Source organism: Notothenia rossii (genome assembly GCF_949606895.1).
Source record: "Notothenia rossii genome assembly, chromosome: 8".
Classification (NCBI taxonomy): domain Eukaryota; kingdom Metazoa; phylum Chordata; class Actinopteri; order Perciformes; family Nototheniidae; genus Notothenia; species Notothenia rossii.
Window position 1 is genome coordinate 72732316 of NC_136906.1, and position 21666 is coordinate 72753981.

General features: G+C 41.8%; 2 protein-coding genes across 10 annotated transcripts in view; one reads left to right on the plus strand and one right to left on the minus strand.

Annotated features, from left to right (window-relative positions):
- Positions 1-3148, plus strand: part of extl3 (exostosin-like glycosyltransferase 3) — a 32648-nt gene extending 29500 nt beyond the window's left edge. Inside the window, exon 6 of the mRNA XM_079644745.1 lies at positions 141-3148. Within this exon, the coding sequence (XP_079500871.1) occupies positions 141-350 (210 nt within the window). The 3' untranslated portion in view covers positions 351-3148. The remainder of the gene's footprint in view (positions 1-140) is intronic.
- Positions 966-21621, minus strand: syt14b (synaptotagmin XIVb). Of its 9 annotated transcripts, none has more exons than XM_079644751.1 (10): positions 21515-21544; positions 18415-18462; positions 13998-14065; positions 11343-12234; positions 10966-11103; positions 9749-10005; positions 7874-8311; positions 6648-6828; positions 6244-6300; positions 966-5363 (listed from the first exon to the last, which is right to left on the minus strand). In XM_079644751.1, the coding sequence occupies exons 4-10, from the start codon at positions 12187-12189 to the stop codon at positions 5047-5049; spliced, it is 2235 nt and encodes a 744-aa protein (XP_079500877.1). In that variant the 5' UTR covers positions 12190-12234; positions 13998-14065; positions 18415-18462; positions 21515-21544; the 3' UTR covers positions 966-5046. The 9 variants fall into 9 exon arrangements, with proteins under 9 accessions (XP_079500877.1, XP_079500872.1, XP_079500874.1 ...); XM_079644746.1 differs by having other exon boundaries at positions 9749-10008; XM_079644748.1 differs by having other exon boundaries at positions 9749-10008; positions 11343-12287.
- Positions 21622-21666: the final 45 nt, after the last annotated feature.

The following is a 21666-nucleotide window of genomic DNA, read 5'->3' on the forward strand; positions in this document are numbered from 1 at the left end:
ATTTTATTTTGTAGTGTATTGTAGATAATCCTAATGAGTGTTTTTGTTATCCTACATTGCACCATCCCCTCCTACAGCAGCATTGTGCTGTGAAATACTGCCTACACATATGACTATACTGTCTCTTTGTCCATCTTTAGGTGACATCACGTTGGACTTTCCGCTGTCCCGGCTGCCCTCAGGCCCTTTCACACGACGACTCCCATTTCCACGAACGCCACAAGTGCATCAACTTCTTCGTCAAAGTGTACGGCTACATGCCGCTGCTGTACACACAGTTTCGCGTGGACTCTGTGCTGTTTAAGACTCGTTTGCCCCACGACAAGACCAAGTGCTTTAAGTTCATATAGCACCGGGCTGAGTGGCCCAGCAAAGAGCCAAAAGCAGAGAGGGCTGAAGGACTGGAAGCTCCCTCTGCACGCAGTGGTGAAGATGGATGGACTGCCAGATAAATGCACAAAGGAAAAGTTGGTGGTGAGGATATTGCCCAGGGGGGGAGACAAGACCTTTAAAGCTGTTGGCTGGGTGGTCTAATCCACAACTTTACTGGAAATGTGAAGAGTGGAAGCTGAAAGGGACGACTGCCAAGAAAATGAGCCTTTTCAGTGGATGTCACTCTTCCCTTTTCATGTTCTTCAATCACGCTCAATCATCAACCACTACAGATGTCATTTGCACCTCTTAACGGTCGCCGAGGAAAGAGGACGGTTGTTCATTAACTCTACCTTACAATGGAGCTGGAGCTGCTTCACTGACGGACTGATATCGTGCTGCGCTCGCTAGCCGCCTGTCGCCAGCTTCAGCTGGGAGGGCATCAGCAGTACACGGCTGACACTTCGATTTTTTTTTAATTTTCACAGTAACAAACTACTTGTTGTACGCAAGACGAGCACTGAGGGTCAGAGGTATTTTATTGGAAAAATCTTCTTTTAAATCTAAATGTGTAAATCTTTTTTGATGGACAAACTTTTTCCAGATCCTCCGCCTGTTGGAGATCAGACACAAACTCATTGGTTGGAGAAGGAAACAGGACCTCGACTGAAGACCCAATCATGTTTAGTATTGTCACATGTTCAGAAGGAATTCACTTCAGCGGTCACCATAATGCCTCAAATCTGTCATGGAAACCAGCCACCATCTTGTTATTTTGTTATGCTTATAGGATCTGCACTCTTCGACGAGTGTTTGAAAATGGCCTGTTTTTTATGCTATAGGGTGTTGAATAATGTTTGTAAAACTGGTCTGAGATTCAAGTATTCATGTTTTAAATGTAATAATAATAACAACCAGCCAATGGTTACAATGTCCCTTACTGAAGTGCAACCAAGTCATGAATCACTGCTGCCAAAATCAGAAAATGAAAATGTTTGGATGTCTAATTAAAGTTGTAATTGTAAAGAAGGATACATTTAACACAATTAGGATAATAATATACGAATGAATCAAAAAGATTACAGGGAGTAGCTTGACGTTTTAGGAAATACAATTATTTGCTTTCATGTGCAGAGTTAGATATTTACAGCTCTGAAATCTGTCAACTTAGCCTAGCTTAAATTAGCATAAAGAATGGAAACTGGTTGAAAAACAACTAGCCTGTCTCTGTCCTTAACTCGTACCAAAATCTTCCTCTCAGTATCTTTGAAGCGCACTTACTAATGTTGTGTTTGTTGAATCCAAACAAAGCATAAGGTGTAAACATGACAAGCTGTTTTTTTGCTAAGCTAACCGGCAACAGGCTAAAGTAAGCCTTATATTGAATGAATAAATAGTATCATCTTACTCTCCACCAGACCGTAAATAAGCATGTTTTCCAACATTTCAAACTACTCTCTTTAATATATTTCCAGTTAAAGCGCTGCGACAGATGTAATAGAAATGTCCCGCCATGTCCATGCCTCCTGTATAGATCTCTCCCGGCTCAGGCAGAAACGTCACTTTAGTGTCGCCATATTGGTTCCACTTTGTTTGTTTTTTACCATTGCTTGATGAATGTTTTCTTTGCCAAATAGGTACGATGTCTGCTGCTTCAGAGCATTGTTTCGGGTGCAGCGTGTGAGTGGTTGCAGTCTGGTACATCCATTTCCACTCTGCATGGTACTTACGTTCAGAAGGCGATCCATTGGAGCCCTTTCCATCATGTATTATAAATCCAAAATCCTTTATTTGATCAGACTTTAATTGTGCAATCTGAACAAAACATTAACCTAAAAACATACCTTTAAAAAAAAAAACAAATTAATGATGCTTTCCCCCTAAATAAGATTATAACTGTGAGGATGCTTTTATGAAACAGAAACTCTCACAAGTCCATGGTTCCTGTATATTTATTGAATATATTATTAAAAAAGATTTTTTTAAACTGATGACACATTCAATAAAATAACAAAACATTGTAGTTCATTATTCCTTATCCTTAAGAAGTCCCAACAGGACTTAGCCGTATATCTTTATTACATTACCAAGGAAAACTAGCTTGTGCCACTAAATGCTTGAGGGGGAACCTATCAGACCTGAGAGCAGCACTCGGGCAGGAAAGTGTTTTATGGACGTCAAGATGTCCTGGTTCTTGGGAAGGTCAACTTGAAACAGAATGTCATAAAATGAAAAGAAGCTTCTGGCACAGTCATAAAGTGTCTTTGAAGCCAAATCTCTACCTGCTCCAGGTGGCTGCTGCTGCTGCTGCTGCCGCTGCCGCTGCCTCAAAACCATTACATTAGGCATGTTAGGTAAACAGGGTAACGAGCCAGATTCCTAATTACACAAGTCTAAAATGGAAATGTGCACTCGTGCTGCACCACACTTTAAAAACCAGCCTGTCTTCTCACCTGAACGCTTTTATTGCAGCTCCTAGGGGCCTCATAATTACCTGTCCTGGGGCATAAATGGGATTAGATGGTATTTTTTTGGAAGTCAGTACCTCCCCCCCTCTCCTCTAGGATATGTGGCACAGCTGGTTTTCCATGGCCCGGGGCAGGATACTTTTCCCCCTAAAGGCTGCGGTCCCTCTGCTGGGTGTTGGGTGAAACTATGTGTGATCCAGGGTGAGGGTCCGCCTCCAGCCCCCTGCAGCGCTGCCTGAGCTGTGATGACAGCGTCAGACATACCATTGAAGGCCAGATTAATGGAAATAAAAACATTGTTAAAACAGTTTCTGACGTATAGCCTCGTTCTTTTCTTAACTTTTACAAAAAACACACTCCTGCACGTTGAGTATTTGATATGTCCTAAAGATAGGAAGAGGGAATCTGAGTTTTCTTTAAAATAAGTTGTTTGGTAATAATGTTTAAATCTCCCCAGTTTCTTTGATGAAAGGATTGATACCACTGTCTGGTCTGGGTAGTAAAAATGAAACTGCCTAGCCCTAGCTTATAGCTCCTGAGATAAGTCATTTTAAGAAGCTATCTCATAATTTTTGAAGTATTTTTTTGGGCAGAAATGGGTTTACATAGTTAACTTAATGCTAAATAACCCAGCTGCTGTCTGTAAGCAAACTATAAACTTCATACTGGCATGAGATTGGTCAGTCGTTTCCCAAAAAGTGGAACTAAAGGGTTGTAAATGCTGGTAATGCACAAATTGTGCTTAGAACAAAATGCCATTCTAATGAAAACACTCCAGTGGCTGTGATTCCCATCTCTGCAATCAAAAGCCATTTGTTTATCTCTCAGGAATGCTACACATCTGGTGTGTATCTTATAATGAATTAAATTGAAAATGTGGCTCTGCAGGAACTGTCAGAGCGAAGTGTAGCTGCAGGGCCCCGAACCCAGAGGACGGGGTCAGGTCTGACATCACTGAGACGAGAAAAATGCATCCCACACCCCTCAGCTTCAGCCAGAGGAGAGAAGAGGGAGGGCTTCAGCATGAAACTCGGGGTGTGGCTGTGGAGTCTGCACTGATGTTTTTTGGGGGGATTTTCTGACTCATAGCTAATGAAATTGGCTTTGTTCCAGATGCATGTAAAACCAGATTACTCACACTCCTGCACGGTGTTTTAATTGATTTCCGCCTTTATTTAATTATCCTTCTCCTATTCCCTTGTAATCAGAAAATGTTCCTTTTTAATGTAATTTCATTCTGCCACTCCGGCTCACTTCACTGCTGTCAGCGGCAGAGAAGCAGCCAGGTTTAGTGGACTGCGCAGGCTTATGCATATCCCTCCTCAGCGGGAAGCACCATGTTTCTACATGAATGAACATGGCTGAGTTGTCAGAAGGCTGAATGGTGAAACAGGCTCAATCTGTACTACACAGGAAAGGAAGCTGCTCTTTGATACAGTGGCATGCAGGGCTGTGTCCAATTCTGAAAGAGACTCAGCGAGCGGAAGACAGAATTTCACTCCTCCAGCTTAAAGTGGAGTTGGATGCATAGTGTAGCGAGTTATGCAACACCAAAAATAAATCAAATAATAAAGTGTCTTTGTGTAAACCATTTGAGTGATAATCCAAAAGCCATAAAAGAGGGGAAATGATAAATGGATCTTGCATAACGTCGTGTGCATGTAAACAATCTGTACAAAGCATAGCTTGTAAGCATAGTTGCAGCATGTTGTAGGCCCTTTTGTAACAGTCTTTTCGTTGCCTTCTCTTTTGTCAATGGCTATGACTGATAGAGAAATGTCTGGTATGCTGGTGGCAGCTTAAATCCAGAGAAGAAGAACAAGAGACAGGGAGGAGTCTGCTGGTCATGGACCGAGCTCTTTGGTCCAAGATTCAGAGACAGAAAAATGTGTCCTGTAAACAGTTTCATGCAGACCTTGCTGTAGGAAGAACTCTTTCTTTTAAGTTCAGTAATGATAATGTCATTCGTTCTCAGTCTGTCTGCCTCTGCATTTTTCTCTGTCATCAAAAGGCTGGCGCTGAAGCTTCCACCTCCGCCAATAAAAGTCTGTGGCAGATTAAAGGGTGTTCATGCAGTCTCTGGCAGTGAAACCCTACACACCTGTACGCAGCGCACACACATCCCTCCTGGTGCTTCTGCTACCCCCCCCCCCCTGAAACTCTGGGAATGGTGTAAAAATCTCAGTCTTCTTGAATCTTCCGCCCCCTATGTGTTGGTCAGTGTGTGCCAGTGGCAGACCTGCTGCCCCTCCGCCTCTTTCATCTCTGTCCAGTGGGCCTGCTGGTCCTCGCTGGTGCTGTTGAGGCCCAGGGAGACGCAGCCCAGCCGCTCCCTGGGCCTCATGCTGCTCCGCCGGCAGAACACCGACAGCACCAGAGACACCTCGGACAGCTGGAAGAGCGCCACCTGGAACAGGAAGGTCTCCTTGTAGGTGGGGTTGGGCTGCCCGCGGCACACGGCAGTCTTACACTTGGACATCTCCTTCCCCTTGGAGTCCAGCATGGTCAGCTTCACGTAGGTGTCTGAAAGAGAGCGGGCAGAGAGAGCCATCCAGTGGAGGGATATCAGTACTGCAACAAACTGAGGCGGAGGGTTTAAATATCGATTTAATATCTTGGGATTTAATCGAGAGTTTTCAAAGTGGAAGACAGGTCTCCACAGGGGGCCTCCAGACAGTGTCAGATAAGCAAAAATATTACATAAGCTATCCAAAAATAATCGAAATTACCCTAAATGTGATTAGGTTTAAGAGATAACCCAGAGATAGATCCGTTTTGGGGAAGTTTCTCCCACCTTCCAAGGATCAGAAACTAGTAAGTTACCTTTTTTTTATGTATGACATGTAGTGTAGAGATAATTCAAACAGCAATATTAAGCTGTTTTGCCTCAATTGCTGAGTAGGTATAGGATCCAATAACATAGTCATGATCCCATAGGCAACCAGAAATGTAGTTAAGAAGTAAGCTCTGGATGGGTGAGGAGGTTTCTTTTTCCAAGCTTTGCCTGAGGGGAGGTCTCACACTTTGAAAAGCCCTGCTATAATCAAAAGTCAGTGACTGTACATTAACATAATGGTTTTGTTTTGATAGTCAGTTTAAAAAATAGATATTTATAGGTACCCATGTTGGTACCTATGAAGACACGAGTTAACTTTATTTGCCAGATTGTTTAGATATCTCTGTCCATTTCTATTGTGGTGCGTACAGCATTAACAGTAACATTTTAAACAAATCCACATTCCTTTCCTTTCAAAATGATTGTCCTTGTTACTCTAACAATCAACATATATCACTGTGGACAGTTTTCAAGTCCTTAAACCTTTTTAGAACAAAACCTGAGCATATACCGTTCACATATGTCTAACCATGATGTCTAACTACAAGTGATTCACTGCTGACTTACCTCTCATGACATAAAGCTGCCCCCCAACAAAGTGTTTAACACAACAGAACAGACCGTCTGTGGCACACACAGTTAGAAGGAAGAAAGAGAGGAAACAGTTTAAAGATCGAGATACACCACAAGGTCAGCTTCATGGGAACTCTGACACACAGCGATTGTTTCAGCATTATGGCGTTAAGCACTTTGGTTCTTAAAAAGCAGTTGTTATTGTTGCCAGGAAACATTATAAAATGTAATGGCGGTAATTAGTTTTTTTTTTAACATGCTGCTGGGAGCCTTGCCCATCTGCTTTGCCAAACAATTGCTGAGTGTGATCTGCACACTTAGAGGAAGCAACATTACATTTTAAAGAAAGGAAGTTGTCACAGAGTAAAAAGGTTTAACGTGGAAGCTTTTGTACGCACTGACGGGTTTTTCCGACGCCGGGGTTTTGAAGTGGCTTCCCTGGACGACCTCAGCAGATAACTGTCCCGTGACAGAGTTGTAGAGCAGACCCAGCAGGAGCTCCGGCAGGGAGGAGTCTTCAGTGGAGCGATAGGACAGAGCTCCTGCGCTGCGAGACACGCTCACCACAGAGCCACAACCCTGGTAACATGAAACACACACACACACACACACACACACACACACACACACACACACACACACACACACACACACACACACACACACACACACACACACACACACACACACACACACACACACACACACACACACACACACACACACACACACACACACACACACAGAAGGCATCAGTGGGATATTTTACAGTATGTTAAAGTAAGTCTTCTTTCATTTGGACTTTCAACCAGGCTAATAAATTACATTAAGAACCTTTTAGCCGAATGAGCAGCTTCGTTCTAGTAACGGAGGTCAGGCGTTCCAACACTTTCATTCACAAAGAAATGATGAGATTTATTACCATGACAATTTTGTACAGAATTTGCTTCTAAACCCTAAAGATTTTTGTAATCCTCCAAATGTGCTTCCCGTGCCACCATTTGGGGCTTTAAATAACATTTCTACAGATAATTATTGGATAAACTATCATGACATTTGGTACAGATCTCTTCAGAATTAATCGCAAAAAATGATTACATTTATCTCTGTCACCTTGACCCAGTCCTTAATTGACTGTCTCTATCGTTGACATTCTGGGTAAAGGAGTCATCGCAGTGAAATGTAGCATTGAAATGAAGCCCCTAATCTTTAACACAAGAACTGAACCTTGTTTAAATAATGAGAAGACTCATTTACAACGTATGATTAGTTGACTAATAAATGTTGAAACAGCAACTCTTGTGATCACGCAAAAATGCCCAACATTGGTTGGTTCCACTCCCTCCTCCTCCTGCTTGTCTTACATGATGTTATATTGATTGTTAATGGGACTGTTGGTGGAACAAAAAACATCTAAAGACGTCACATTGGGCTGTTAGAAAATCCAATACGTATTTTTCACAGTTTCATCATTTTATAGATCCAAAAATGAATTGACTAATGAAAAAAAAAAAAAAAGAGGCAATATATTCTCAGGTATTCAGTTGGGATGTTCGTTGTCAAACTAAATCCCAGTGCTTCAGATGAAACTGTGCCTGGATAGAAATGTACAAAGTGTTCTCACCGTGAGCTCAGAGCCCTGCTCCAGGGTGACAGGCAGCGCGATCTTCCCCTGCAGGTTGAGCTTAGTCAGGTAGAACACCTTCTCTCCCAGGACCTTCTCCTTTTTCATCCTCCTGATGCTGTACAGGCGGAAGCGCACGGCGTAGTCCCCGAGGGCGTCCTGCTCCACCCTGGAGAACTTAAATGTTTCCGTGAAGATGGGACACGGCCCCTTCTGCACGCCCGTCTTGGCTCGCTGCTTCTTGGTGGGCAGCAGGACGAGGTGGACCTGCCAGGCGATGTTTCCCGTCTGTTTCAGAGCGGGGATGTCTGTCGCCGCGGTGACCGTGACGGCCAACCACTGCTCCCCGGAGTCGTACTCGAAGGCCACGTCCAGGGTGCCGTATTTGGCGAATGGCTCCGGCTCGTAGGCGGTGGGGAGGTGAGGACCGGAGCCGTCCTGAGCGAATGAGAGAATCAGTATTAAAGACACGGTTAGCATAAAAGAGGAGGGAATCTGAAGTGTTCTCTTCCTGAACAGTATAAGGTCAGATAATATACTTCCTGTCTGTCACTCTAATTTTAGATAAGAGGTGAGATAACATTGTCACAAGAAAGACTCAAACTATTTTTGATACTGTTTTTCTGTTTAAGGCTTGTAGGTTTTTATGGATTTCCTCTATAATAAATAAAAAGAAAAGACGGATCTGACATATTTTTCTCCCACATTCAAAAGCTCTTGTGTTCCCTGATGCAAAACATATGAGTTCAGCACTGTTTGCGAGAAGTAGAGGTCAGAAAAAGTTTTGGGCAATATAAAGGAAGTAAAAAAACAGAGAAATTAACCTTGAACGCCCCTCACGTTAAATAGTCAAAACAATTAAGATAAGGAGCAAATTTGGGGATTTTTTGTCCTACAAGAATCTGTTTTTAGCTGTTTTTTATTTTCTAAATAATAACCCTAAACAAGTTTCAAGATGCACTTCTGAAAGATATGAAATATATAATGATACTTAGGAGCCAGATTTGACACTAAGCTATTCTGTGGAAACATGCTGGTGCATCCCTCATGCCCCGTCTCCTTATGTTGAGATGACCTGAACTGTAACCTAAGTAACATTTGAACAGTAAACAAACCATGTAATTACAGTAGTGGTCTTAACATAAATATGTTATAAGCTGGCAATAAGGAGGGCTTTTAACACTTCAGTCATGGTGAACCACAGGGCAGGTAAAGGGGTAAATATACAATATATTACTACCATTAAAAGAGTGTGCTGCTTAAAGGTCCCGTATTATACTGTTTCTCATCAATATATTATAGGTCTCAGATATATAGAGAACATGTCTCTGAAGTGTTTGGCTCCAAACACCAAACAGATCATTGCAGCATTACCCATAATCCCCTCTGTTTCAGCCCTGTTTCAAAAGTGCTGATTCTCTGTCTGTTACTTTAGATGAAAATAAGGAGCCCCTCCCCACGCCCCTCTGAGAGAGATTTGGTTACAAAGAACACAATGGTGCTCTAGGAGGAGATTCAGGTGATAAGGGGGGGGGGGGGGGGTTACCTTGGCTGGTGATTGGCTAATGGTTACACAAGCCAAAACCTTGTTATGACATCATAAAGTGGCCAAAATCTGATCAGCTCATTTTCAGACAGGTTTTTATAGAAATAGATCAGGACAAAAGTGAGATAATCTTTTTTCCTGAAACTTTCAGAATCTCTTTACACAGAGGGGACACGTGTTGATGTAGAAGAGACATGAAGAAGAGGGGACACATGTTGATGTAGAAGAGACATGGAGAAGAGGGGACACATGTTGATGTAGAAGAGACATGGAGAAGTGGATTTTTCACAATAGGTGACCTTTAAAGGCACAGAGAGCGTTGGCCTCACCTCTGGTCCCAGAACAGCCGTGCTGTCACTGGGGATGTCCTCCTCACAGTTTTTGTTGAGGTAGCTCTCAGTGTCCTGGTCAGCGCTGGCCTCACTGGAGCGGGGGCTGTCGCAGCGCTGCGCCGAAGAGCCCCTGCGGACCCCTCGCTCTGACCGCGATCGAGAGGACACGCGCCCCCCCGAGCCCTCGTCCTGGTAGGGAGGAGGCCGGGGCTCCCCGAGGGACGAGTTCTTCTTTATTCTCTGGATGCTGTTGGCTGCTTTTAGGACAGTGACAGAGAGAGAGAGGGGACAGGGGGGAGTAACGGGATACGAGAGAGCGGTGTTACCCGAGACGTATTGTCCTCGGTGGAGAAATTCATTATGTATGCAACATACAGTCCACCAGAGAGTCAGGTTAACTTCTAATACAGCCTAGATTCATCAAACTCAAACAATCGTTGTTATTATTAATTCTCCAAAGTTTTAATGGTTTATGAAATTTGAAGTATGATGCAGCAACAACAAATCAACTCATAATGTATGTTTGTTGTAAAAATAGACAATAGTTAACTATATAATGTTACAATGACAATAAAAGGAATAGTCAAACATCCCTTGAAATGTGGTATAACTCTTCTCCTCTATCTCACTGCAAGAAATGAAATACGGGTATTTACCACAATGTGAAACTATTGATTTAGAACAGTGCTTCTCAAAGTGTGGTCCGCGGAACATTGGTGGCCCGTGAGCGCCCCCTAGTGGTCCGTGAGTATATTGATAACATTTCACATTTTAAATAAATAAGTTAATTTAAGTTTTCCGCACTCTCGCGGGAATATCTCCGCAATGGAGCGAGCTTCAGTTTCACTTTCGATTGCATGATATAGCCCAGCGCAACACCTACGTCACCTGCTTGTACCATTTTCAGGCGATTTGTAATCTGTTCTAGAAAAACGATGTGTTTTGGGATATTTGTGCAGTTAGGTGGTCCGCGAGTGTTTTTTTATTGGTTAAGTGGTCCTTGGTATGAAAAAGTTTGAGAAACACTGATTTAGAATAACACATAGAATCAGGAAGTGTAAGATAAACACATATCTATCTGATCGTCTTTAATGGTTTTCTTTATTTCCTATTCAACACATAAGCAGTGTGTCTCTTATGTAGTGTTCATATATGTTTTATGTTCTTCCCCGTATGTGCTCCTCAGGTTAAATACCATGTTGCCCCCCTCTCACCTCGTCCGCTGGAGGCTTCACTGCTGTAGCCCCCCTGCTCTGTGGACTGTTTGCTCTTGTTGCTCCACGCTGAAGTCTTGTTCTGTGGAGCCGCGTCCTCGGGGCCTTTCTCCTCCTCGCTGTCGGATAAAACTCCCTCTGGACAGAAAAACACGGAGACTCTTGTTCAAACGTTACATTTCTCTCACAAAACACAATGTGTGCAACGTTTAAATAAATGCAGGAGACAGGAACAACGACACAGAAGCTGAAACCGGCACTCAGCACGCTGGAAAAGTGGATTTCAGGGTAAGAACTTCAGTTTAAGAAATCCAAGTATTTAGATTGAGAAGGAGAAAAGTAGAAACGGAGGCGGTGACATAGAAGCAGCATCTAACCTTTGTTTGCTTTCTTTTTCTTCTTGCTCTTCTTCCCTTTCGCCTTCTTTTTCTCCACCTCCGAGGCTTCGTCTGAATTCCTCCCATCGTCTTTCGTTTTTTTCTTCTTCTTCTTCTTGTCTGACTTCTTCTTTTTCCCTGTTGTTGAACACTTGGTCACTTCGGCTTCTTCCTCGTCATCTCCCTCTCTCTCAAGGCTGTCCGCCACCTCCTTCTCTTCTCCTCCGTCTTCTTTTTGCTTTTCCTGTTGAGGACGAGCTGATTCTTCACAGTCATTCTCTTTTTTCTGATCCATGGAGTTGTCTCCGCCATCGCTCCCCTTTCTGATTTGTCCACAATCACCATCCTTCTCTTGCTCTCCATCTTGGGATTCGTCTTTCTGTGCCTTGGCTTCTTTCTCCAGCTGCTTTTCTCTCCGTTCTCTCCTCCTCTGCTCTTTCTTCTCCTGCTGCTCCTTCTCCTCATTCTTCCTCTTCTCTTCCTCTTCTAACTCGGCTTCTGTCCTTTTAACTCGCCAGCATCCTTCCCTCCATTCCCACTCCGGCTGGTTCGGAGCGGACTCGGCCTCTTTGTTTTCCCCGGATTGGTTGCTCTTTGATCCGGTGTTGCTGGCCTTGCTTCTTCCTTCCTGTGCCGTGGAAGTCTGACCCGCCTCCTGCCCGTTGTTCTCCCCGTCGTCCACCTTGTTGATGATGGTGGTGACCTGCTCGGTGAGCTGGTCGCTGACGGCGTACGTGGCGTCGCTGACGGCCGTGGCCAGGTCGTCCACGCGGCTGGTGACCGAGTCCAAGAGGGAGGAAATGTTGACAGTGGGGAGGTTCTGCTGGAAACTCTTGAAGAAGGCCATCTCTCAGCCGGGGACGCAGGAACGCTAGATTATCTCATCAGAGCGCTGATAGGACATGTGGTTGTTAGCAAGGTGTGGAGCCAGCATCACAATGTGAGCTGAAACAATACTCCTAAGATTGTTATACATGTTTTGAAGCAAGAGCTATCTTACCGGTACAGTGTTCTTGTATTCTCGTGTTTAATTGTTTAACCACAATAACATTTACATTCATTTATAAACCCGGCGTAGCAGCAGTTCAAAAAATGTTACACAACTTAAACAAATGTTTTTTTCATTCTCAGTGTTGCTCCCCAAACTGTTTATTTCGGACTGGGTGTTGCCCAGAACCTTGCAGATATATTCTCATTTTTGATCCTGTATATCAATCTTTTGGGGTTTATCGAATAGCAACACACTTTTTGATCACAACGTTATTGATTGTCAACAAATGAAGCTCAGCGCAAGTTCAACCAGGAAGACCGTCTTTACTCTTCATGTATTTCTATTCCCATGTTACTACTCTCTCTCCTCTCAATAAGTGACCGGGGGCGTCACTCTCCAGCTTAACTAATCACTTCGCTCTATTCCCAAGAGCCTATCATAATGCTCTGTCAAACCTTTTAAATCTGCTCTCCCCTCTGAAAGCTGTCATTTCAGGTGACTCGACGCAACCCCCCTCCACCCCTCTTCACCTCCTGTCCCTCTGAATCCAGGGTCAAGCTAAGCCCCTCCCTTTCAGATCGACCCAACCATCCATTCACCACCACCAGGGTCTAGACCCCAGGGGGGTTTCATCGGATCGGCTCTACCCTCCCGAATGATACTTCCTGCACAACGGGGCCTAATCGCCAAAATTACCATTACATTCATTTGTGTATCTGCGTAATAAATATGTATTCTTACATCAAAACCGTCTCTCCTGATTGAAGTAGCAGCTGATCTGTTACGGAAACAGATACATTAATATTGATACTGCATTATTTGTAGGCCTACTGTAGATATGCAAACCACCTGCAACAACAACACCAACAGTGGCTCTAAAATGAATCATGTTTTTTCATAAAAACTGAATCTGAATTATGATTCCATAATTCAGATTTAGCTTTTCACACATCTTGGCTTATTTAGGAAAACTATGCAGCTTCAAAGCTCAGCATACAAACACATATGAAACCACTATTGGGACACATTGCACTAAAAAGTATAATAAAAAAAGTGTCAACACCCACTTCTTTATGTGCGTATTGGATTGGATCTTATTGCCTTTACCCCTACACAACTGGAGCTTATTTAATTGTCCTCTATGAAAGGATGGGGACCTTACGGTGGTGCTCTGATGATGCAACTGAATAAGAAATAAAGTGATTCGCTTGTCATGATCTTTTTGTGTTCGATGTTTCCTGTTTTATTTTTAAATGCAATTGAAATGTTTGTCTTGTCTGCTTTGAATTCCTGTCTTTGTGTTTTTTGCCGCCTTTGTAATTGCCCTGATTCTTTCCACCTGTGTGTGAGCTCCTTGCCTCCCCTGTGCCTTTACTTGCCCTCAGCTGTTTCTTGTTAATGTAATTACTCATGTCACTGACTATATATGCCTGCCTGCGTTCCTTTTTCAGTCCGTCAGCTATGTTCCCATCTGTTCTCCCTGAGGTCCTTCTGTTCTCCCTGAGGTCCTTCTGTTCCTGATCTTATTTCTCCAGCTCCCTGGTCTGTACATCTTCAGTGTTTCTTTGGAAGAGGACATGTTTTGCACAAAATAACTGAATTATCATCCTAATGTCTGTGTGTAAATGCAGCCACTGTGGTTGGTCTGTGTGTGTGATGAGTACCTGGATGTCTGTTCTTTAACCCGTTGAGATGTGACGGGTCGTCAGGACTCGCCACTGACAGCTTGTTGCTGAGGTAAAGAAAAAACAGAGCCATCAACGCCATGAAGGCTGTAATGGAAGACAGGACACCCAGAAGCTCAGGAGAGACTGAGGAGGAAACAGAAATAAAGGGAGGCGGGGGGGGGGGGGAAAGACAGACATGAAAAAAAGATAATGTAAAAATTAGACCAACATAATACTGATTATGGAGATATGTAACAGTTACATTTATCGTTTTCTTAAGAGAAATGGCTGTTAATAAAAACAAATGGCTTCAAGTTTAAAGTAAAAAAAAAAAGTACATCTTTCTAATAAGCATCTTATTTTGGAATCAAACTCCTTAAATCTTGCCCTGTCAGTAGAGCATATTGTGTTTCTAAAGAGTTAGAGGTTGTTCCACTTCAAAGGCACCACACAGTCGACAGCAGTGTATGTAGGCCAACCATACTGTATGTAACCATGCTGCTCTGCGCTGCTGATGTGCTATTTTTATGAGAGCCTCAAAGGAGCTGTGTCTGAATGAAATATGGACTAAACCAGCCAAACCGCACCGGGCCTGCACTTCATGTGTTAAAAAACGCAGACACACCACATCGCAATAGCTGGAGAAAAGGGGACGTTTTATGGATAATGAAGCATGAACGATATTTCTAAAGACCAAATGCCCCAGTGGAAAGGGCAGCTTGTAAAATGAATACCCATAATATGTGGTGTCTGGTTTTTTAACACCAGTTTTTATGATCCCAGTTGACATTTTCAACAATGAATCCCTCAGTATTTTATTAGGGTCACCAATCTTGAAGGCTTTGAACGCCCACACAGGTGTTTATTATTGACTGTTTACTAAACCTGTCCCCTGAGCAACCATGTTCTAATCGTAGCTTAGCAACTGTAGGAGTGCTATACATCTCCACAGTGCTTTGGTGGACCAAAACCAAAGAATAAAATGTCTAAGAATTCGATTCAAGTGTGTTTGTTTGTATAGGCCGCAGAAGTTAGCATGTTCAGCTAATTAGCTTACTAACCGCAAGAAAAACGTTGTTACTTCCAAGGCCGAGAGTTGTCATTGCTACATTAGTTTTGTTCCAGGATACACTAGAAAAAATGATAGTGATATTTATTTGCATCGTTCTTTGAATCAGAATTTAAATTTTTAAGCAAAACTACCAGAAATGTCCAGCTTCTTCGTTTGAGTTATTTAGAAGTTAATTTGACAGAGATCACATTCCATAATAATTTAATTACAGTAACATTGACAACATCATACAGTAGCTCAAAGCTTATTTTTCTCCTCAGTCCCCTGGCAGTTGTGAGGGTTTGCTGTCATTTTTTGTCTTATGTGTTGAAAATTCGTAATCGTAGTATTAAAAAAAAAAAAAAAACATAAGTCTAGGTTTAGGTAACATAAGTTGACTTTTTCAAAAATGTTTGACGTTTAATAGATACAGTGAATTGAGCGATTTAAGAAAATATGCAGCTGACAACTCGATTATCAAATGATGTGTAAGTAGCAGCCCTATAATAACATGTATTTTAAAAAAGCAATGGTAATGCAGGCCAAATGTTGTACCATGGGTTTTATAGCCGGGGCTCATTTAAAAAACAACCATCACCTGTCACTGATTAAATTGGATTTCCCAGAGAGCACAAATGAGAAAGCAGGAGAGAAACATAAGTCATAGTTTCTCACCCCTCCCGACTACAGATTGAACTTATGGACTTGTTTCACCATGGCAACAGGCAGAGACCACTGCAGCCTGACAACTAGTGCTGCCGCAGAACTGCTAAAGTGATGAATGCTAAACTCCAAAGAATGGCAAGAGAAGTAGGAGAGAGAGTGAGATAAGAGAGAAGCGATGTGGCGGCAGGAGCTTACCTTTGCTAAATGAATATCCTCTTTAATACCAGCTGTTCCCAAAAAGCACTATTCTGCTGCTATAGATAGTAAAAGATCTAAGAAGAGGGGAAAAACAAAGTTGTCCTGCTCTGAAGTAATCCAACATGTAATAGATCCCTCACACTTAAGTCCGTGCCAGCACTTTCCAGGCTTACGTATCAACTCTCACTGCAGACGGTGGTGGTGATTGAGCCAGAATGACCTCTGCGGCCATCGGGAACAGCGGCGGCTTGTCTAAATGATCAGCTCGTAGCCCGGAGTGTGAAGACACTTCATACGTGGCCCTGCTCTGTATATGTCAAAAGGGCTGAATAATTTAGGTAACCTGAGGTAACCTGAAGCCTCCATCCATGTACACTGGCAAATTGAGTCATGGCGAGCAGCTCAACCATCAATCAGTTATTTCTCTGTTATAAAACCCATCATTATCAAGAAAGCGGAGCACATTGAATTCTTTTTCTTTTTCTCCCTCAGCCACTTTCCTTTCTCTCTATCAGTCTGAACAGAATGAACAAGAAAACATAACTGAGTAAATATGTTGATTTGTCATGGCGTGTGAACAGGATTCAATCTGCTCTTTTTCTACCAGGTAATGACTTCAGCAAGCTGACGAACAAACACAGCGACTGAACCATTCAAAGTGCAAACAAGCAATGAACAATACCCTCAGAGAAACTTGAGTTCATTAGGATAAATTGTTTTTCTGACATAAAAAGAAGGGAAACAAATGACTGTTACACATCGTTGCGATACATATATCCTCATTGTGGGCATAAATTATCCATTCATTTATAAATCTATTTACTTATCCAACTTTGAAGCTTTTGGATCAGTGCATGTTTAACTTTGTTTGAGTTTAAAGGGTGTGCTTGTTTAAAAAAGTAGGTAGGCAATCTGGAAATGTTGCTTACACATGGACTTCTGATACGAAAAACAAAACCTTGATGCTGAATAAATCATGAACACAGCTGCTGCCTTTTGCTGAAGTAAACCAAAACTTGATACGGCGTGCATAATTCACAGGCGGTCATTATGCTTTCAGTAGTTTATCTACACTAGAAACACTTTGTTTCCACCAAACGTCAGGTAAAACTGGATATAGCAATTGTTTTACTTTTAAAGTCATGTTAAGTATTACAAAGCACGCATAGCATTATGCTCGGGATCAAAACAAACACACATAAAGTGATACTAGTTCTTGTTGTTTGAAGCAGGGATTAATGAGGTACTTATCCACAGTCTGTGTATTTTCTATGGTAGATGGCGAAAAGCAAGCCACCAGTTTGGAGAAGCAGACAGGAGCCCCCACTGGACTATAACTCCCCACAAACACTCAGATACTCAAATCCAGCACAAGACACCTTTTTATAGGCTGCTATGGACAATCTGCAATAATGCACATTTTATGGACAATCTTGCACCAAAGATATTGATATTGAAGTGACGGTTATTTTGTATATATTGATTGTTGTGTTTTTTTATCTTAATGTGTGCATAATGTGTAAATGTGTCTGTTGATTGTGTATATATGATATACATATTTTATACATATCTGTAGACTGTATCATTTTACATTCAGGATTGTTGGAAACGTCATTTCGATCTCTCTGTCTGTAAACACAAACTGAGTAAGGTTGACATTAAATTTGACTTTGACTTGAGTACCAGCACATATGTAAAGCAATGGGACAGTAGCAAAACATATTTTAAAATAAAAGCCCATCTTAAAATAATATAAATTTAAGTGTATGCTATAATTAATATATTTGTATAGCTTTACCTTGCTGTTAGACTGTCTTTTTTTTTATAGTGTTGAAGTTGTGAAGTGCTGGTCTTCCCTTGTCATGATAGGTCAGTTTGTTAGTGTTTTTTCTGGGACTTTGGTGTTTAAATGTTAATATTCTAAATATAACATACAGTAGGCCCGCACGATTATGGCAAAAATCATAATCTCGACTATTTGGGTCAATAATTGTAATTGCGATTATTAAATGCGATTATTCATTGACTTTGAAAACATCCATTTATTGGAGAGAAAAAAATGTGAACTGTATGTTTTTAACAGTTGATTACCCTGAACTTTAAGTATAATTCAACTGAAAAAAAAAAAAAGTAATAATGAAAGAATAATCGTTTTATTTCTATTACGTTGTTTTCGTAATGGTTGCAAGCCATAATCATAATCGCGATTAAAATACGATTAATTGAGCAGCCCTAACATACAGTTCCACTAATATTGTGTCTTTTAGGTGGCTAAATTACATTCTGCTGCTGCCCCCGTCCACAGTACATTGCCTAGCATCTGTGTTGTTACTTTGGTCTGTTTCTGCAAACTGAAAGTGTTACAACATCTATCCCCTGCAGGTACAGTAATACGCTGACTATGGATAAGTGCCTCCTACAGAGCTGCTTCAAACAATCTGAACCATCCATTTAATGCAGACACACAAGTGCAATTCTCGGTTGTAAACATGGCTTTACCTTTTCTTGCACAGATGAGCTCGTGAACACCACAGTTCCTCCCCCCTCCTGGGAGAGAGAAAGAAAAGTTGGGAGTCAAAGGTTATAAAGATGATTCCATGTACTGAAGAAACACATGTTCATTGCCTCAGGTTAGTGAAGCTGGCAGATGGTGCTTTGAATAAAACTGATTAGCTGGAAAGAACTGAGAAGAAACACTCACATTCAAATGGGTATGCAAGAACATCACATTAATATGAATGTGCCATAACAAGGAGGTACTTTGTGATAGTAGAATATTTGTATATGCATGTTTGAGGGGCCTAGCTAAAAACTAATAGTTGAATATTTTGTATTCACTGTTTAATGTGATTTAAGTTAGAAGATTTCAGAATCAAAATTGGTTTTATTACCAAGTAGGTTTACTAGGATAAGGGCTGGGGACCTCTCTAAGCGGTAGACCAATCACAATCGAGCCAGCCAGCCAACCAATCAGAGCAGACTGGGCTCTGGTTTCAGACAGAGGGTGAACGAGGTGCAGCACAGGCAGCCCTTTCTAAACATTAAAGCATGTAAATGTGTCACAGTAGATGAAAAAAACACAATTATGAAACCTGAAAATGAGCTTAAAAGGGCCTCTTTAAAGTCTTAGATTAAAATAAGCGGGGTCATGACCTCGGTGACCTCGATGCTTGAACCAGTTTGAACACTGTTACTATGAATATATCATCAGTTTAAGGCATATCTCACCTAATTATCACCAATTATTCAGATCCTTTTACATTATACAGAAATATTTTGAGGTTTTACATGTCACGATTTCCTTCACAATCCTCCTGAGGCTTAACTTAATAAAGGATACAGACACTTGTATCACGCCTCCTCACATTCAAACATTCAAAGGCTTATACACACACACACACACACACACACACACACACACACACACACACACACACACACACACGTTATCTCTCTCGGCTCAACACCTTAGTACATTCAGGTATCTGAGGCAGAAGCAGATCTCTGCTGTATAAATGTGGCTCTTAATTACAAAACTGTGTCAGGGATTAATTTGAATTACTTCAGAGAAACAGCAGAATAGCTCCCTCCCTATCTTTCTTTTTTATGTATGCCTTTTATGCAATAAAAGATGATCAGAAATAATTTCCTTTTATTTTTCTTTGACTGAAGAACCAATTTGTTCTATTTTAAAAGTACATGAAAACAGCAGAAAGGCAGAACTGAAAACACTCTAATATCTTCCAAGTATTATTTTAAATGTGGGTATTTTCTTTCCATAATGTCCCCTGAACTCAGTTCAAATAGGCCTAGTTCCAACCAACAATCAGTGGACTTAATGTGTAATTTCCCTACTTCGGGGATTGGATACTGAAGATGTTCTGAGGTGTAACCTCGGTCCCAGAGTGAGGAGGAAGCTCAGACACAAGTATCAATTCATTTAATGATACAGAATACCTGTTGGCTGTTCTTGCTGAAACACAAAAGGTGGCCAAATGTAGCAATCAGTAATACATCGGTCACTGATATTCCTAAAATTAAAAGTAAGGCTTTTTAGGAAAAGCGTTTTAACTGCCTTAATCTTCAGTTGTATAAAGCACAGGTTTTCAACTGTTTCTCAGCCAAAGACCTGTGGAGAATATACCAGGAACAGCTTATATCCCCTTTTTCAACTGCTTATAGAATAGTTTGTACAAGATCAATCCAAGGGCTACATAATGGTTGACTGAATACTTGTTTTAAGATGTTTTAGGACATATTTAAAACAAAACTCTGATGTAAATAGTTTTGATTCATATGTCCCATTTATTTGGCAAACCTTTACAGTTTAATGTAATCCGAAACAAGGCTTCTGACTCATGAAGTCTACTTGTATGGACGTTAGATTTGTGTTGACACTGTCATAGAGGTGTTTATCAGATGTTGTACTGGTCTACATTGTAATAAGATGTGTAGCATACTACTGTAACCCTGTCATCTATGTAAATGTAGGGACTCTCCCCAGCATATTGCAGTCCAGTACAACACTTTAGTGTGATCTAAAGTGTGACACATTTCCAACAATGTCACTACTAGACAGTGAACATTATAAACTTTGTAAGGTATAATTGTTTGCTGAGTAGTTGCATCATGGGATTGCATAGATAAATAGAGAACTGTCTAGGCTGCACGGGTTGCGATTTGTAAGAATGAACCACTGCTGTATGAATAATATAAGATTGATTACAATATATGAATTACAGAGATAGCCTATATTCCCTGTGCCACTGGCGAGTCACCGCTGATATGTCTTCATGAAGAAGCCGTATCCCCTCTTTCTCTCTCTGCTGGTGTATCAACAAACACTGCTGCTGCACGCATGGCTGCACGTGACACAATAGTGCCCACATTACGGGACAGGACCAAGGCACGCGCCTGTACTCTTCAATGACTCCATCGTTTTTGTCACTGCTCAGTGTCATGTGTTCCCATCATTTTACATAAAACCAGCAGGAGACATCTGACCTGTCGTCATTGTGTAGGCTACACATCATATGTTGTACACGTTACTCATGAATTGTAGTAATATCAACATCCCATTGATGTATACAGACAATGATGCACCCACAATATTAACGCTTATCTATCAGAAGGTTTTCGAACTCAAACGTTATTTTTTAATCCGCCAGGTGATGTAGATCGTTTACGGTTACAAAACAAAGTTGTTGTCAGGTGATGCTAAACAGCCTGCTGTGATTTTCGGTTTAAGACTAACATAAATATTTAAATGATTTCATATTTCACGAGTGTCTTAATCGAATATTTTGCGCATACATGACACAAAGCAGAGAGACTATATGCGTCCACTTTCACTCGTAGAGCATGCATCCCATGAAGGGATCATAACATTCCTGCAGCAGCGCGGGTGATGCTGCTAGCTGTCCCAGCCACGGCTCCGGAGCACTGCGGAACTCACGGAGGGATTTTAAAAACAAAGCCGGGAACAAAATGACAGCCTTCCTAACCTACCAAGTGATTTTTTTTTTCTAATAGCGTGTTTATTCTGCCCCGATCAAAGTTTTACACGAGTCCCGCAGGACACCTGAGACCGAGTTCTTACCGTCAATCGCCATGATGCTCCGTCCCGGACGCTACCAACTGTGGGGGTGGGGGGTGCTGGAGGAGGGAGGTCATTCATGTGCCGGTGGACGTTGTGTGTCTGTGTGTCTGTGTGTGTGTGACAGAGAGCGATTGTATAAGCAATTGCTATTT

What these genes read in the sequence shown, in the direction of transcription:
- syt14b (XM_079644746.1), bottom strand. Translation starts at nt 12,189, where the DNA reads ATGGCCTTCTTCAAGAGTTTCCAGCAGAACCTCCCCACTGTCAACATT. An exon ending in CGGCTGTTCTGGGACCAGAG is followed by an intron (nt 8,312 to 9,748) that starts GTGAGGCCAACG and finishes TCATTCGCTCAG; the next exon opens with GACGGCTCCGGTCCTCACCT. An exon ending in AGCAGGGCTCTGAGCTCACG is followed by an intron (nt 6,829 to 7,873) that starts GTGAGAACACTT and finishes TCATGTTACCAG; the next exon opens with GGTTGTGGCTCTGTGGTGAG.